The 17,366-nt window shown below is 46.4% G+C and overlaps 1 protein-coding gene across 7 annotated transcripts in view; it reads right to left on the bottom strand.

Moving 5' to 3' along the window:
* Positions 1 to 17,366, bottom strand: part of SLC35D4 (solute carrier family 35 member D4) — a 642,891-nt gene that overhangs the window by 258,618 nt on the left and 366,907 nt on the right. For all 7 annotated transcript variants that reach the window (XM_085605764.1, XM_085605763.1, XM_085605761.1 and 4 more), the window contains one exon: positions 12,759 to 12,828. In XM_085605764.1, the coding sequence (XP_085461890.1) occupies positions 12,759 to 12,828 (70 nt within the window). The remainder of the gene's footprint in view (positions 1 to 12,758; positions 12,829 to 17,366) is intronic.

The raw sequence follows: 17,366 nt of genomic DNA, 5'->3' as shown, positions 1-17,366 counted from the left end.
CAGCCTCAGCCTTGACCGCTCTTTGCGATTCTGCCCATGCCTGCCCCTCGACCCAGCACCATGTCCGATGTCCCAAGGTACAGGAGTGTCCAAAAACAGTCGGGAAGCGACGCACACAGGTGGGGTGGAAGTCTCTGAGCATCAGCACGGACCGCTTCATGGGGGGGCGTCTTTTCCAGTGCCGCCCCAGGATCTGCACTGCACACAAGGTCCAGACAGGCTGAAGCAGTCAAATGAGACACACGTTGCTGGAATCGTCCCTGGGCCGCCGGAGATTGCGCACGGGACAAGGCCACCATCTTCCGCTCAGGTCCAATACCTCCGGAGCAGATCAAGCCCACAGTTAGCCGACCACACGGTAGCATACTGTCCGGAGTGTCCGGCTGTACACTAATCGCGGGGGGGGCCGCAACATCTTCCTCCTGTGTGCAGTGTGGAAAGCCACTGTGTACTTGTGGACCAGCATGCCGCCACTGTCCCAACGCTGATACCACACCATCTAGCTTCCTCCCCAGGACCCCGGCGCCATGAGCCAAGGAGTAATGAAGGGCACCAAGGGCCTCCAGGAGGTCGCCGTACCCCAGAGCAGCTCTCTCCGATCGCTCTGCCACACTCCCGACCGTCACACACCCCCAGTCCCGCTGCGTCCCAGCGGACAGGATGGTAGGCTGCATAGTGACAAAATGGCCGCTGGGAAGGCCCGACTCGTATTGGGGCCAGGACCCCGGGACCAACGCCTCAAGGTCCACGTCGCTGAAGACAGGGATCCTGGGGGAGGAACAGATTCAACCGTTGCGCGGTCACGGGCAATAGTCGTCTCCGCCACGGACCAGCTCCCGCAAAAAGCCGGGAGCAGCCCGCAAGGATCAGGCCGAACCAGGGACGGCGTCCGGGTAGCTCACCGTCAAAGGCAGGGGCAAACACCACAGAATCCGAGAATTGCACACCCGGGCATGTCCTCGGTCCGCAGTGCTCAGCAGGGGGGGAGCGACCACAGCAAAATGCAGGCCGAAGGGAGCACCACCCCGGCGGACCGACTCCACCCAGTCACCACAGGCCGCTGTTGTTAAACTGCCGCCCGGCCAAGGCGTCCACTCGAGGTCCCGGCTTCGGGACCGCACGGGCCGCAAAGTTCAATCGCTGATTTCTCCGGCGGTACTGCAGTCAGAAACCTCAGGGTCACACGATCGGTTGCCACTTTCGTTTACGAACACGATCTCGTAGCGCAGAATAAGGATCTCATGCAGGATATCCGTGCGGGATGCGGAGGTTCACGGAGCCGGGAATCTACGCTGCCGTCCCGGTCGCCATCTTGGCTCCTCCGATTTTACCAATGTTAATCAGTTGGTGGAGATCCTGGTACGCAGCGGGAGCGCCAGGCTGTGGATGTTTTGGAAATTGAAAATAAACCACTTTTACTCACCGGACTGCCTCCTTGGATTACTCAATACTTCAGTCCTCAATAGTAGGTTTGCAGAGGACAAGATTCTGGCGTCTTGATTCTACTCCACTGCTACTACCTCGACATTAGACTACACTTTTGTTACCCACTTAACCAATCCTCGGGGTCCACTCATTCCACTTAGGACAAAGTAGACAGTGATCTCCTCCCACAAGAGGTGTCCTTTCTTGCCACTCCGCCCACACTTAGTGGGGGATGGCATGGTGGTCAATAAAACGATGGATTAAGATGTGGCTCGAGCGATTGACAGTGGATGAGATTAACTCAAGCATCCCTTTCATCACCTTGTTGATTTTTGCTTTTGCCGCCCTGAGTGTGCTGGGTATGCCTAGGCATGGGTCCCGGGCTCACTGTGCCACTGGATTCAAGCTAGCCTGCCTGATGAGGGATGATACCCTGGAACCAATCCCAGAATGCTTTTTTACGGTCCAGGGAGGACCTGGTCTAGCAGTTTGGGCTGGACTGTTCCCATGGTGACTGGGGTTAAGACTAATTTGTATATGGCTGGGTCCAAACTGAGATGGCATGGTGGGCAAAAAAACAATGGATTGAGATGCAGCCAGAGTGATTACCAGAGGATGAGATTAATTCAAGCATTCCGTCCATCATCTTGTTGTCTTTGCATTTGCCACCCTACATGCGCTGGGTATGCCCAAATGTGGGTCCTGGACTCACTGTGCCACTGGAGTCAAGCTAGCCTGGCTGATCAGGGTGATACCCCGAAACCGGTCCCAGGATGTTTGTTTGCGGTCCAGGGAGGATCTAGCTTGGCAGTTTGGGCTGACTGAATAAGGCTGTCTCCAAACTGGGGTGGCATAGTGGACAAAAAAACAATGGAATGAGATGCAGCCCGAGCGATTGCCTGTGGCTGAGATTAATTCAAGCATTCCATCCATTACCTTGTTATTTTTACACTTAGCTGCACAGCAGAAGTACTTGGCCCAGTGTTTACTATTAACTTCAAGAGAATCAAGTACTCATATTCCACCACAGAGGGCCTGTCAACATCAGCGAAGGACCTGCTACAAGGATTAACGGTAGCACCTACTTGTGCTATAAAAAGGTGCAAGTCCTTCACTGAAAAGCTGACAGTTACTTTTGGTACTCCACTCAAACCAAGGCCCCACCAAATACCTACTGGGAAGGGCAGCATTCCCAGGGCCCAACTAACACAATTAAAGAAATTCAAAAAGGCAACAAACAACACTCTAAAGAACACTGCGCCATAAACCAGGGGACACAGGTCTTCAAACAATGCTAAGGGTTCACAAAGCCTCACTAAAGAAGCTGGAGTGGGCTATCAATAGGTCCCAGGAAGACGAGCTATGGGCCAAATTGTTTTCAGACATTAGGCATAATATTAGTGCGCGGTTCTGGGCGACGGTCATTAAGTTAATAAGCCCAGCCCACGGTGGAGTTACTTCACACACACCCAAGGGAACCTGGGAAACATTTCTTGGCGACCATTTCAACCACCAAACGGCTGGAAGCGCCTTGCGCCAAGCACCAACAGGAACTCTAACAGCAACCTCCATTAACATCTATTTGAAGGCAGTTAGTCTGGCACCAGCTTCGTCTCAACCTGCAGCAGGTCAACAGAACGCTTCCAAATTGCCACACATTAAACTTACCAGATGTCAAATTACAAAAGGCAGAAGAGGGGGCTACAAGCCCCGTTCTCTACGAGGAAGACACAGAGCACTGGGTGGAAACATTGGAATCAGTCTTCTCCCAAATTAGGCTCATGAGTGTATTGCCAGCCTCATGGAGAGGCTCCATAAACGCACCCATCTTGAAAAACGAGGACAAATCCTTGGCAAAAAACTACCGTCTGGTCGCCGTCATCGATAACAAGGCTAAATATTTCACCGGGACAGTGTTAGACTAATTAACATCTTGGGCATCCGACAATGCCAAAATCCCACTGAACCAGACAGGGTTTTCTAAGCTGACAGGCATGACAACTAACATCCTTGTCATATCACTCCTTACTGATGCAGCAAAAAGCTCCAGGATGCCTCTCCACCTCTGCTTTATCGACTACAGGGCAGCCTTCGATCATGTGGACCGGGGTAAACTCTGGAGCAAGCTGGCTCACTGGAAGATCTCTCAGGCCCAACTGGACAAGCTTAAACTGCTTCACAGGGAGACGTGGTTTCAGGTCAATCTGGACACCGGAACACACCTCTCCAAACAAATACCAACAACAAAAGGGCTGAAGCAGGGGTATGTTCTCGCACTCACTATTTTGAATCTTTTTTTGGCTTATCTGATGCACCGGCTGAACACCTAAAACTCCCATGACCCGAAACTAGGGGGCATGACACTCTTCAGCTTCCTATATGCTGATGATGTGGTCCTGGTGAACCACACCCAGGTCGGCTGCAACCGCTTCTTAACACAATGCAAGAATACTCTGCTGAGAACAAACTAAATATCAACCTTGAAAAACCTAAAACAGTGATGGTTAATAACAACAACAAAAAGCATATTGTCCTGGTATTTGCCCAATTCACAGATTCAGACAGTAGAAGAATACAAATACCTGGAAGTAATCATTGATAAAGATGGCCTATTCGCCTGTCAGAAAGAGGCAATTAAAGCGAAGGTCCTGGCACTTTAGGTAACACTAAAAAATCTTAAAGAAAACTGACAGGGCCAACACTATCCCCCTCCTTCAGGTGGCGCAATCCAAGTTATTACCAACTATAACATATAGAAGCGAACTACTGAGAGGAAGGGATGCTAAAATACTGGACAGTACAATGACGAAAGCATATAGGATCATATTTAATATTCCGACGTACACCTCACCGGCTCAGATCAGGCTGGAGTTTGGACTGCAAAAGCAGGCCTTGACCAGGCGAGGGGCGTTCATAAACTGTTGGAATAAAATCAGAAAGGCAGACTCCAACACCCTGAACTACCAGCTATGGCAGTAGCTGCAACAAAGGAATACCTCAGCTGCCTAAGACTACCTCCAGGAATCACTGTCTATCACTGGGCCTACCCAGCTCTGGGAAATTTCTAACAGACACTCGGCCTTCAAAAAACTGACATGGAAAACAATAAAGCTTCTTTCGCTAACTGAAGACAAGGCTGCCTTTGCATGCAGAGCTCATGCTTGGATGACTCTTAACAACTACAAAATACTTGCATCTTAACAATACTTTAATACAAGGTATTCTAGAGCCGCCAAGGTGAAATTCTTGAAATACTTCCTAGGGCTCTTTCCCTCGCTACTGCACCTTCCCCCTTGGCAGAGAGCCCACATTGTATGTCTGCCGCCTATGTGGTAACGGAAAAGTAGACTTGCCACATTTATTATGCTCCTGTAAGAAGTTACTGCGAGAAAGGAGACAGCTGCTTAGAGTCCCTTTTGACCAAAAATGAATCCACACATGGAGGCAAGCCATGCTGCCCGCTTCGCGCATGGGGATCCGCAGCTGAACTGCAAGCTGTTAAAATATCTCACACAGGTGGAAAAGAGAATGCCAAACCGGGTCTGCTCGACCCTCAATACCACAATCCCTACCTACTCCCAGGGAAGCTGTCAGCCCGATCTGTAGCTGATGTGGGCAGCTGCAGCCTCAACAGGCAGGCAGGTGGGTTTGAAATAATAAGATTACCATAGTGAATCCCCCCACACACATACCCAGACCTCAGAGCCCAAGTTTAGACTTTCACCATCTTGAAAATGCCCTGACCGTAGTATTTTAGGTCTGTGTGCATAAGCAAACATTAGCTACTGAAAAGGTGGGTAGGGTTGGCTCCGGAAACTTTTACCCCATTGGTTAGGGTATGCCCAGGAGTCAACGCATCTCCTTAGCCAGTTCCAGGCATCCACTTCACACCCCCTTTGGACTCAGAAGAGGACTAGAACTAATGTCTAGGACCTAAGAGGAGCCCTGAAGGACTGGACCTGCTTTTCTTATACTCAGAACAAAGAAGTGGAGTCCAAGGATCAGAAGGCTGACCTCCTGTGTGGCTACAGGGAGACAAAAAGATACACAAGGCCCTTTCCTGGAAGTACACAGTTGACCAGTTGCAACAGGACCCTTTGTTGGCCTCTGTTTTTAATCGTGCAGTCTCCAAGTGCCTCCCATGAGGTCCTGGGTGGCTTTGGAAGAGTACTCCTGTGGTACATTGGGGCTTAAAAGGTTAAATTAGAGGGTAAAATCTTTGACCGGGATGACCTGACTGGTGCTATCACGGTCAGGCTCAAATTGTGCCCAAGTCCCTGTCTAACGCGACCATTCACCATCTTTGACACTTTGTACTTTTTGGTGTTATTTCTACTTAAAACTTTAGAAATTCACAACACTGGCTCCCCTTATCGGATTTTTTCATTTTGTTTATTTACCTTTAATAAATGTGTCTTATTTGGTTTAGGAATGTTACTGTTTCTCATTTTGACCTTATCACTATTTTGACACTGCTTAAATACTTTACACATTGCCCTAAGTTAAGCCTGACTGCTCTGTTCCACAGGTACCGGGGGGTTGAGCACAGGTTAACTTACTGACTTTAAGGGTTCACCTTGATCAAAGTTGTGATTATTCTTTGAGGTGGGTAGTCACCCACTCCAACTAATAATCCAATTTCTTGCGTATGGGAAAGAGCTTTGCGGATTTATATAAAATATGTCCTCTATTAGCTTTCTGACACACTAATCATAACATTCATCAGACAATGATTAGAACTGTTTTCTAAAAAGAAAAATGGCTGATAAGATTCTAGCAGGAAATAAACATTTTACATACAATTAAATAAAATTAGAATTCACCACAATTCTTAAAACTAATGTGGCGCTACATTAAATGGTCTATACTGTGACTAAAATCTTTTATCGCCCTTTTTATATGCTCCTTTTTGCAACCCACACAAATAGCACTCACTCCAATGCATTTGAAAAGGAAACAATTGCGGCGCCATGCCACCAATAACAATGTAATAATCATGTTTTATGAACGTTTCCACCTTAAAACTACCATGAAAAAACACATCACCTAGCAAATCTTTTTGTGACTTTTGCCCTAAATTTAAAGGTCAGATTTGCAATAGCAGTATTATCCAAGGGGGCCTCTGGCCCGCCAACTCTGCCGTGGTCAGTAGCTATCTGACAGTGCCATCTCCTTTGAGTCATATCGCTGATTAATAGGTGGACTTTGCCAATCACCAAGAAAGCTTACTTGTTGATGGGGGGCAAGGGAGGAGTTCATCTGTCTTCATTCTTCCTGGCTCAGTGTTGCCTAGGCTGATAAACAGCCATGTTGCTGTATCAATGTGTTCCAGAAGATATCCTTCTCTAAGAACACGGATTCCTGAAAGCGGTGCATTTAAAGTAGTTTCCACTTGATGAAGTGAAGCATTTGTTTAGTTTAACCAAACTACACCTGCTATGGGGGGTTGATTGGCAGGGTACTCCTTTATATTTATTGCCAGCAGCTGGGAATACATGCGGGGAGCGTATCTCCTTGGCTGAAAGCTATACCTGGTGTCTCACCTGTTAATACAAGGTGTAGTTTGTCATGAGACCTACCCCAAGGCAATCATTGGTTTCTAGGTTCCAACTGTGAAAAATTGAGTATTTTCTCACTGGTTTGCTCAGCCCACCCACCATACTATCAATCAATCAATCAATCAAACTATTTATAGAGCGCGCTACTCACCCGTGAGGGTCTCAAGGCGCTGAGGGGAGGGGGGGTGTAGCTACTGCTCGAATAGCCAGGTCTTGAGGTGTCTCCTGAAGGTGAGATGGTCCTGGGTCAGTCGTAGGTGTGCGGGGAGGGAGTTCCATGTTTTGGCTGCCAGGTAGGAGAATGATCTTCCTCCGGTGGTGGTTTTGCGGATTCGTGGGACTGTGGCGAGGGCGAGGTTGGTGGAGGGGAGCTGGCAGGTGGGGGTGTAGAACGAGAGGCGGCTGTTGAGGTATTTGGGGCCTTTGTCGTGGAGCGCTTTGTGTGCGTGGGTGAGGAACCTGAACGTGATCCTCTTGTTGATGGGGAGCCAGTGCAGGTTTCTCAGGTGGGCGGATATGTGGCTGTGGCGGGGGATGTCGAGGATGAGTCGTGCGGAGGCGTTCTGTATGCGCTGTAGTCGTTTCTGAAGTTTGGCTGTGGTTCCTGCGTATAGGGCGTTTCCGTAGTCCAGTCGGCTGGTGACGAGGGCTTGGGTGACGGTCTTTCTGGTTTCGGTGGGGATCCACCGGAAGATTTTTCGGGGCATGCGCAGGGTGTTGAAGCAAGAAGATGAGACTTGCTTGTTCATCGTGAGGGAGGAGTCCAGGATGAATCCCAGGTTGCGTGCGTGGTCCGTGGGTGTAGGTGCGGTGCCCAGCGCTGTGGGCCACCAGGTTTCGTCCCAGGTCGATGGGGATTGTCCGAGGATGAGGACCTCCGTCTTGTCTGAGTTCAGCTTCAGGCGACTGAGCTTCATCCATTCTGCGACGTCTTTCATTCCTTCCTGGAGGTTGGTTTTGGCTGTGGCTGGGTCTTTGGTGAGGGAGAGTTTCAGTTGGGTGGCGTAGGAGATGATGTTGATGTTGTGTTTGTGTGCGATGGCGGCGAGGGGGCTCATGTAGATATTGAAGAGGGTTGGGCTGAGCGAGGAGCCTTGGGGTACGCCGCAGATGATCTTGGTGGCTTCTGAGCGGAAGGGAGGGAGGCGGACTCTCTGGGTTCTGTCGGAGAGGAATGAGGTAATCCAGTCTAGGGCCTTTCCTTGGATCCCGGTGTGGAAGGGGCGGGTTATAAGCGTGCGATGGCAAATGGTGTCGAAGGCTGCCGAGAGGTCTAGGAGGATGAGAGCGGTTGTTTCTCCGTTGTCCATCAGGGTCCTGATGTCGTCTGTGGCTGCGATGAGGGCGGTCTCGGTGCTGTGGTTGGCTCGAAATCCGGGCTGGGATGGGTCGAGCGAGTTGTTTGCCTCGAGGAAAGCAGTCAGCTGTTTGTTGACGGTCTTCTAGATGACTTTAGCCGGGAAGGGAAGAAGAGAGATGGGGCGGAAGTTCTTGAGGTCTTTGGGGTCCGCTGTAGGTTTCTTCAGAAGGGCGTTGATTTCTGCATGCTTCCAGCTCTCAGGGAAGGTGGCTGTAGCTGTGAACAAAGGCCTCTAGGAGCCCAAGGGGTTTAAACCCCCTCCGGCTCCGAGCTGCTTTTGTTTTGACTAATTAGAACATTTGGCCCTCTAGGGCGGAATGTTCTAACATCCTTAAAGCCTTCCATTGCAGGCTCTACCAGCCATTTAAGGCCCACTCCCTTGTTAAAGGCCCTCGCCGAATGCTGGAGTGGCCCTTTAATGGCCAGTAGAGACCGCTACGGCAGGCTCTAAGGCTATATTATAGCACCAACATGCTAGGATCTGAGGTTTCCTCTTATGTTATTCTCTGACTAGTAGTAGCCAAGGCAGGTGTTTGACATCAGTTAGTGACAGAGACTTCACAAGCAGAAGAGCAAGATTGGCTAAACATTAACCACTAGCTTTAATCGGGCCACGTTCATAGTGTTGTAACCCGCAGGGGATGAAAGCACAATTCACAATCTCATGTCACAACTCAATACAGTTTGGGGGCTACCAGTTCTGTTTGCTACTCATCAAAGTGTTATGTTATGCTGTAGGGTATTTGGATATCGCACATACACCCTTGGCACTGTAAGGGATAACAGTAGTTTCAGACCATAAAACAGAAGCAAATGTATTACTTCATGAAGTGCACTTAGAAAATAATTGTAGTTCTTGTGGAATATCGTAATATTGTGGTGGGAATAGAGATGCAAAGGACGTTCATTCCATGTATTCCATTTTATTGCTATGGCTACAGAAAAGGCTCTGTTGCCAAGAAAGAGCCCACATCTTAGTGAAATGTTCCCTTGTGTTGACCTTGGAGAGATTTGTGCACCTGTTTAGAGAGGTGTATTTTTATGAGGTTTTGATGCACCTGCTATAAAACCATTAGGCTCATTTTGATGATCATGAATCCCACACCCGCTTCCTACTCCCCAAAAAATTGAAAGAAGAGCCCGTCCCAGGCCTGGCAAATGAAACGGTCAAAAGGAGGAGTGAAGTGGGCGATGTGTCATGCTCTGCGGAATCCAGGGAAGTCTACAAGCCGCACCTCTGCAGAGGGGGCGTAGAGCTTGATATGGGGCCTGCGTACTGGTATCCCATGCTTGGGGACAATTTATCTATTTATCTTAAAGCGATGTAGGTGAAGAACTGCCAGCCGTGCTGAATTTACACAGACCCACGCAGCCCAAGGCACATGGGACTGGTAACAAGCAAAGCTAGAGACAGGGAAGTCCCTAGGGAATGGGCAATGGATTATGAAGTGGGCAGAGGCTACTTAATCAGTGCCCAGACCTCCATTTACCGCTGATAATCCCAGATTGGAGGGAGGTGAGGAGGGCATCAAAACTCTGTGTAAACAGGTTAGCCTGCAGCACCTGCAGGTCGGGTACAAAGCAGGGTCACCAACCACCAACGTAGGTGACGACTCTCCTCCTTTGCCCTGAGCCCTTGAAACTACTGTATCTTCTTTCCCTGCAGTAGCTGGGCGTTCTCCTGTATGGAAATGATACCGACCTAATTACCGCTCCCACATTTCCTTATACTCAGCTGGGTTATTGTGATCCTCTCTCCTTGACAGGGTGCAAGCCAACATCCTCTCTTACAGAGGGAAGAAGCAACCATGGATTCCCTCATGTACTCTTACAGATACATACAGGTTACAGTCTCAACCTATAACGTGCACAAGGTGTACATATCCTTGAATTCATATCCGCTTGGATTACTGGTGCGAGTACATGCAAATGGTTGGTACAAAGACAGATAGGCTAGAGGCGGTTAGGTATCCATAGATTGTAGGGATATGGTTTCCAAGCGGTCGATCTCGAAGCCGGGGAACCGGGTTCGAGTCTCAGCAATGACGCTCAACATCCCGTGATTCTGGGCAAATCACTTAATCTCCCCGTGCCTAACAAAAATGAATGTGTCCATCTGTAACGAAACTGGTGCTTATGTAAAGCACTCTGATACCCGATTACTCTGGTCTAGTTTGCGCTATATAAAACTCTAAAAAAAAAAAAAAAATGTAAAAACGAAGGAGAGGATGAGATATATGGTTGGAGGATCAGTAAGCAGAGGTTCATTCAATACAAAGGAGGTGGGGAAACCATCAATAGTTTTAAGTCAGGGTTCATTTTTCATGCAGTGTTTTGCTTTAGCAATACAGTGGGAGGAGACTTTTTGGGATGACATGCAACCTGAGGATGTAAACAGTGTAAATGAAAATTGAGGGTTGTCACATGTGGGCAGGTGCTGTATGGTGTAGCACCTTTGTTGTTCTGTTTGGGTGTGAATGGTGTTGAAACTTTGTCCTTTGATAGGTAGCATTAATAGCAAAGATTATTCCCATTCTTTTTTACTTCTTACTCTGCTCTTTCTACTGTGATCATCATCAATGAGATAAAAAATAAAAACAAAGAGTCTGCACAAACATGGAAAATAAAACAGGGCAGAGAAGCACGCTCCCCAGAGCCATGCAGAAGACGTATTGTCCAAACACTTGCAGGTTAGTTGCATGATGGGAAGTTGGCCGCAAGGGATATATGGATGAAACTTTACGCCTAAAAACTTGTGGTGAGCACACAATAATTTTTTACACAAAGGTAAGGATGTGTCAAAATCCATTCCATTATGGATACCTTACCCCACTCACTCATTAACATTGATTTGTCTAAGCCTTCAATCTAGAGCTTCTTAAGTATACTTTCTACCTCCTAACCTAGCATGAAAAACAGGAGGTGTCTTTCAACCAGCCAGATGATTTTCCTGTCAACCTCTACCTCACACCCAAGGCTCTAAGTCTCTCTAATTTTTCCAATGCTAGGCCTCTACAGTATTAGCGAATCTAGATTGTTCCACGGCGAACATCATGACACAGTCTGTATTGGTGCACATGCTCCCACTTGTTATTCTTAAACATTCATTTTTTTGCTTCACTTTTATTCATACAGGGGAACCTTGGCAAAGTCTCCTTACTACCCCTATCCTTTCTTTTTCCCAACTCGCTCACCTGTCACTTCCCTCTGCATGGCTCTCCAAACAAATGCAGGCCTGCCAAATGACATGGTTCCACTGTGTGACAAATGCTTTCTTCATTTATCACAAAGCGACCTGATGAAGAGCCGCAATCGCATGGTGAGCTGGTAACCCTTGCACAGAATGTTTCCAGCTCAGGCGTAAACGCTTTGCAAATCTGGGCTCAAATAAAGCCTACCCAGGACACGAAAGGAGGCTCCAGATGATTTTGTTGTTTCTGTCAGAGAGGGTAGGTATGACTGGGCAGGGAGTCGACAGCCTCACTCTCCAGGGCCCTACCACCTGTACCCTTTCCTCTGTATAGTGATAAGGATTCTAAGGTTGGCAGATCTGAATGTGCCCTCCTGTCATTACTTGGTAGTGTCGGGATCAGCTGTTCTGACCTGTCTAAAGCTTCCGCATCAATACAGAAGCACCTTGCAATAAGAGGGAAACAAAAGATACATCTTTTCACCGAAGATCTGACTCTCCTTCAGCAACTCTGGTGAGTTCAGGGTATCTCCAGCCTGGGATGGATCACGGGTACTACTGGTGTCATACGTGGTAAGGTTCTGAGCAGAAACTATCCAACAGCAAAACCCTTCTTGTGGCTTAATTCATACAATACAAACACAGCTTTGTTTAAGCAGCAGTTGGCGGCTCAGCGAAGTTGTAAACCTACATGATGGTTTAAGTAATGTAAGAAATTTAAGAAGTTATCCTATAGAAGAACGAAGCCACAGGAAGCATGGGTAAACCCCATTTATCACAAGTCCATAACGTCAGCACAGAGTAAAGCACACAACAAAATACGTGGAAACATCTGACCAACGCTGATTCTTGATCAATTCCTGACAAGAGAGGAGCCTACCTATGAAAATGCTTATCAATCAATCAGGATTTGTAGAGCGCAGCTACTTTGCCCGTGAGGGTCTCGAGGAGCTGTCGGATAGTGCTGCCTGCTCTGCTATTGGTTGAACATCCATGTCTCGAGCTCCTTCCTGAATTGCAGGAGCGATGGTGAGGCTCTGAGGTGCAGGGGGAGGCCATTCCTTTTTGCGTATATGTGACAAACGACCATGATAATTATAAACTATTGAACATATACCTTCATAAAATATAAAGTACAGAAAGGTATGTAAACCAATAACTAGAGCATAAATCCTCACTACGAAATTTAGTAAGAAATATCATATCCTGAGCGGGGAATGGTTACCTGGCACAGCAGCCACTGTGGAACCGGTAGAAGTAAAGGAACGGGAACTCCAAGGCACTCACAAGGTCACCTGGGAAACACAACAACATACTCAGTCAAAACCATGACAGGCCCACCTGTAAACAAGCATGGCGCACAGAAGTCAACACTCCCCCGAGCATTATCCTATATTGACATTACAAATAATGACAGTTCACACACATCAGATCTATGTCGTGTCAAATTCTGCAGCATATTAATTAGGAGAACCGTATTTCTTTAAATAAGCATTGTGATATTTGCAGTAAGGAGTGGCATTAGGAGTGCATAGCCCTCTCCACCCCACTCACCCAAGAGTTCCTAAGGGTTGCAGTAGAGCAAGTGCATTAGGGATATAGCCTGCAGAAAAAACATTTGAAATCTATGGAATGGGCTTTCCCTAGACATATAACAACAATGGCAAAGAGGTAAGATGTAGAAACACAATCCGGTAGTTTTTAGGTATGGCCTTTGAGACTGCGTTAGCTGTCTTGCCAGATGACTGGTTTTCCCAACAATAATACATAATATACATAAACAGAGGGGCCTTTAGTCAGTGGCCTTCATTCATTAGTTTGTTAAGCTGACATTCACATTTTGCCCCTTACCCTTTACATTTGCCGCATGAGCGAGTATGATTTGCGTTAGTAAAAAACTACAAATCTTTACTGAAAATTTGCATTTTGCTAAAATATTCCAATTACTTTCTACCTATGTGATATTCTGGGGCACAAAAAACTGAGTTACTCTGGTTCTCACCTGGGGTGAGCAATCCCTTGACCAAACACAACTTCAAAATGATAGCCATGTTTGAGGCTAGGTTTACCCAACCTGGTTAGGTGTACTATCATTAAAGTCCGACTTCCCTTCTTTAACCATAACTTCAGTAAAGGCTGCTCGAGAAATGGTTCAAATGCCTCGATTATTGATAACTTGGTAATTTAGAGGAGCTTATCGATGAATTACTATTACAGCCGGGGATCTTTCTCTACACTTTCCTTTTCATTTTTCTTGGCTGTCTATGGGTCGAATGACCGTTAATATAGCATACATTAATTCCCTTACTTAAATCCGTTTTCGTGACATGATTATGCCACTGCGGTTAAGAAAATATTGGCATTTCGCTTTTTTTGATTGTTAATATCCCCCCATACATATGAAGGCCCCACTTAGCAGAAACTGCTGGGGTCCCAACTTCTACTTCCCTACTGGCACCACTCTCCACAACGTGAGACAAAATTACTAGCAATTATCTTTTTTTCATGGGTTGGCAGCTGCCACACAAAGTTCCACTGACTAAAATTGCCTTGTATATTACCTGTGGTCATCTGAGCCACAGTCCTTTGACCTAGTCGTTCGCAATGTCCAGGCAAAGGCGCGCTCAAATCAACCCCTTAGTTTAACCGATCAATCCAGCTATACACCCAGGATCTGGAATAATATACCTGTTTCCATCACGGCTAACCCCAACGCTGCTCCAATTTAGGAAACAGTTGAAGAAGCAACTCTTTAAAGAACACTACATCACAATGCATTAATCACCCTCAACCCCGCGCCTCTTACTCGTTGACTTTATGCTTCTCTTTGAGCATGTATAGCGCTCCTTTGCCTTTTGGCTAGGTTCACGCTATAGATATAACATATACATACATTAGAGGCTGAGCCACAATCTACTTCAAGGCACCTTAAACTGGAAGTAATGATATCTGTACATCCATATTGGAGAACTACCAACCCATTTCGGTCACCGTGGAGGGGAAGGTTCTATCACTGAAGCGACCAGTGGGAGCAATGAACCGAAGTTGCTTTGTTTGGGCACTTGGACCTTCTAGTTCTTTCCAGTGCTTAATTTGAGCAGGTGGCTTCCGGCACTTAATTGTGAACACCAGCCCCTATGACAGTGTGCCACATTGTGGCGCTGTCTGTATGATTTAGAGATGAGCAGAACAACAGCTGTTTATTAATTCAATATACATTAAACACTACTAACACCTGCTACCCATGCCATTGTTATACCTTTGGGGGCTCGGAATAGTCTGAATTATCACATTTGTAGGAGTGTTAAGGTTAATATGTGTGTAGGTGCTGTCAATAACAATGCTGGCATTGGTAATCGGTGGTTCAAGCTGCAGTGGCCTCCTGACAAGGACCCTGGCCCTTATTTTATTACAAATTAAGCACTGCATTCTAGTTTCATCAACTGAAGTTAAATTCAAAAATTAATTCGATCGCTCCCACAACAATTCTTTACCTCCATTACTCAAGGCCTTGCCACACGTTATGGATTGCATGTTTAAAAATAAATAATTTGTCGTACAAATTTAAGTTAATTTCTCTGCTTGTTACAATTGTTTATTTATTTGAGAGTTTAATATAGCGCTAGCTAGACCCCAAAATAGATAACTGGTATATACAGAGCAGCTAAGTCACATCAGATCGTATGTGTTGAAATAAATGCATTTAAATCTGAAAGTGGCCCACATCAGAAATGAATCTTTTGATTCCCATTTGTCGCAGAGTTTTTTTTTGTTTTAAGTCAACATGCCATCCGACACCTTATCTTGTTTTTTTTTAACATACTTTATTGACGACTTTAACAGTTTTGAAATGTACCAGTCATTCTACAGAGACAGTCTTTTACCTTTATACGAAGAACCTTATACATATGACTTATAATGGTTATGTGTGACATTTCGTGAACGATAATATCGAGGATACTGATCATCAATAGTGTCGGTAACACCACAATAATTGATCTGGCAATATAAATTGACAATAGAAGACAACTACATTCCAATCAACAAGTGAACTGCATTAAACCATCCCCTTCCTCCCTCCCTAGCCCGCCCTCTCCCCACTCCTGGTCAATCGTGTTTTGGTTTCACCAACTATGACACCTTATCTTGTTAACAAAATAAAACTTCATTGTTAGATGGAAACTCCAAAGAAATTGCACGTCCCCTCGGTTAGTTTGCTGTTTGCACGAGCTCCCATATTATTGTTATTACTATTACATCTTGAGTGGTTCTGTCTTACTATTGTTTGTCTCAGCCAAGCTCTCTCTAGAGAAGAGCGAGCGGCTGCCAGGTCAAATATAGTAAATATAGGTGACATGTAAAGTAGGATTTGCACGGGCTCAGTTTAAGATATTTCTGGCAGCCCCAGGTCGCAAAAGCATCTTAACAGCGGTGGCTTGTGATAGTGTCCGGACTCCAGAGCAAACAAAGGTTCATTGGGCTGCACTGGACCATCGAACTTGGGCACTGCCACTTTCACGCTTTTCCTTTCCTTTTAAGGTTAATAAGCTTTATTTAACATACAAATACAACAACAACTTAGGGCAAGCCAAATCAATACTGAAGGAAGCAATACATGTACAGAGGATGCCCTTAGAAAGCGGTTTATCATTTTTTGGAAACATAAGGGGAGGGGGAGGGAGGGAGAAAGAAAGGGCAATTATATCTGAATATCAAACGGCTATACCAATATGCCAGAGAAAGAACGAAAAAGAATATGCATAATACAATTCATAAGTAAACCATTGTACTAAGAAAGATATCAAACCAGATAAGAAGGCGGCAAAAATGTACAATAGAAAAATCATGGAGGCAAAAAAATTTCAGAGAAAGTTTTAGATACTTGAGTACCTGAAATCTTATCTAAATAAGCAGTTAGGGGTAACCAAAACAAAGTTCAGTCTAGGCAGGGATTAAGACATGAGGCAAAAGCAGTATCCAATCTAGGGTAATGGCATATATTATTCCACCACGATTTAAGTGAGAGTTTATGAGCACATTTCCAATTTAAAGTAATTTGTTGAAAAGCAAGGGCTAGCATGAGGTCAAACAATCCTCGTTGGGAGGGTAATAAATCTAGGGAGTCTGATAGACGACCTGCAAAGAGTAAGGGATTGGAAAGGGGAATGTGCAAATCAAAAATACTCGAAACTCTAAGCCAGATTTGTGACCAGAAGGAAGTGACAGGAGGACATGAGAAAAGGAGGTGGTAGAGGTTGGCCACTGGGTGATCGCAAGACCAGCAAGTCTTGTCATCAGAATGAGTACGCTTGGCAATAGAGAGGGGATGAATATAATCTGTGATACAAAAAGAACATGGATTGTGTGGCAGAAGCTCTAGAAGAAAATACAGGCAGGGTAGCATGACCTGCACCGACCCCTCAGAGCAACAGCCAAAGAGCCTTCTGTGAACACCTGGTGCTCCTTGAGGTGTTGCTGATGCCCCTGCATCCCACTCCCCACTTCACCCGCTCCCCCTCCCCTCCAACCCCCTCCCAACGGCTTCGGCACTGAGTTTCATCCACCTGGTAGGTTAGTTTTGTATATACTTTTACTCAAGCGGTTATATGCAGAAACATTTACACACAGTCCCTCTCATCTTCCCCAACTCCTTTCAAACGGTGCTTCACTAATTTCAAGATCACTGGACACCACTCCTTGGCTCCCAACCATAGAGCTACTCTTTAATAACGTAACAACTAAGCGGGCTTGTGCCCCACCGCCCCCGTCATCTCGGGTGTCACACAATTCAGAAATTTCCAGAATGACCAACTACCCCAGTCTCTGTGGGCTG

Source organism: Triturus cristatus, chromosome 5_1 (assembly GCF_964204655.1).
Source record: "Triturus cristatus chromosome 5_1, aTriCri1.1, whole genome shotgun sequence".
NCBI classification, from domain to species: domain Eukaryota; kingdom Metazoa; phylum Chordata; class Amphibia; order Caudata; family Salamandridae; genus Triturus; species Triturus cristatus.
This window is presented reverse-complemented; position numbering and strand designations above follow the sequence as displayed.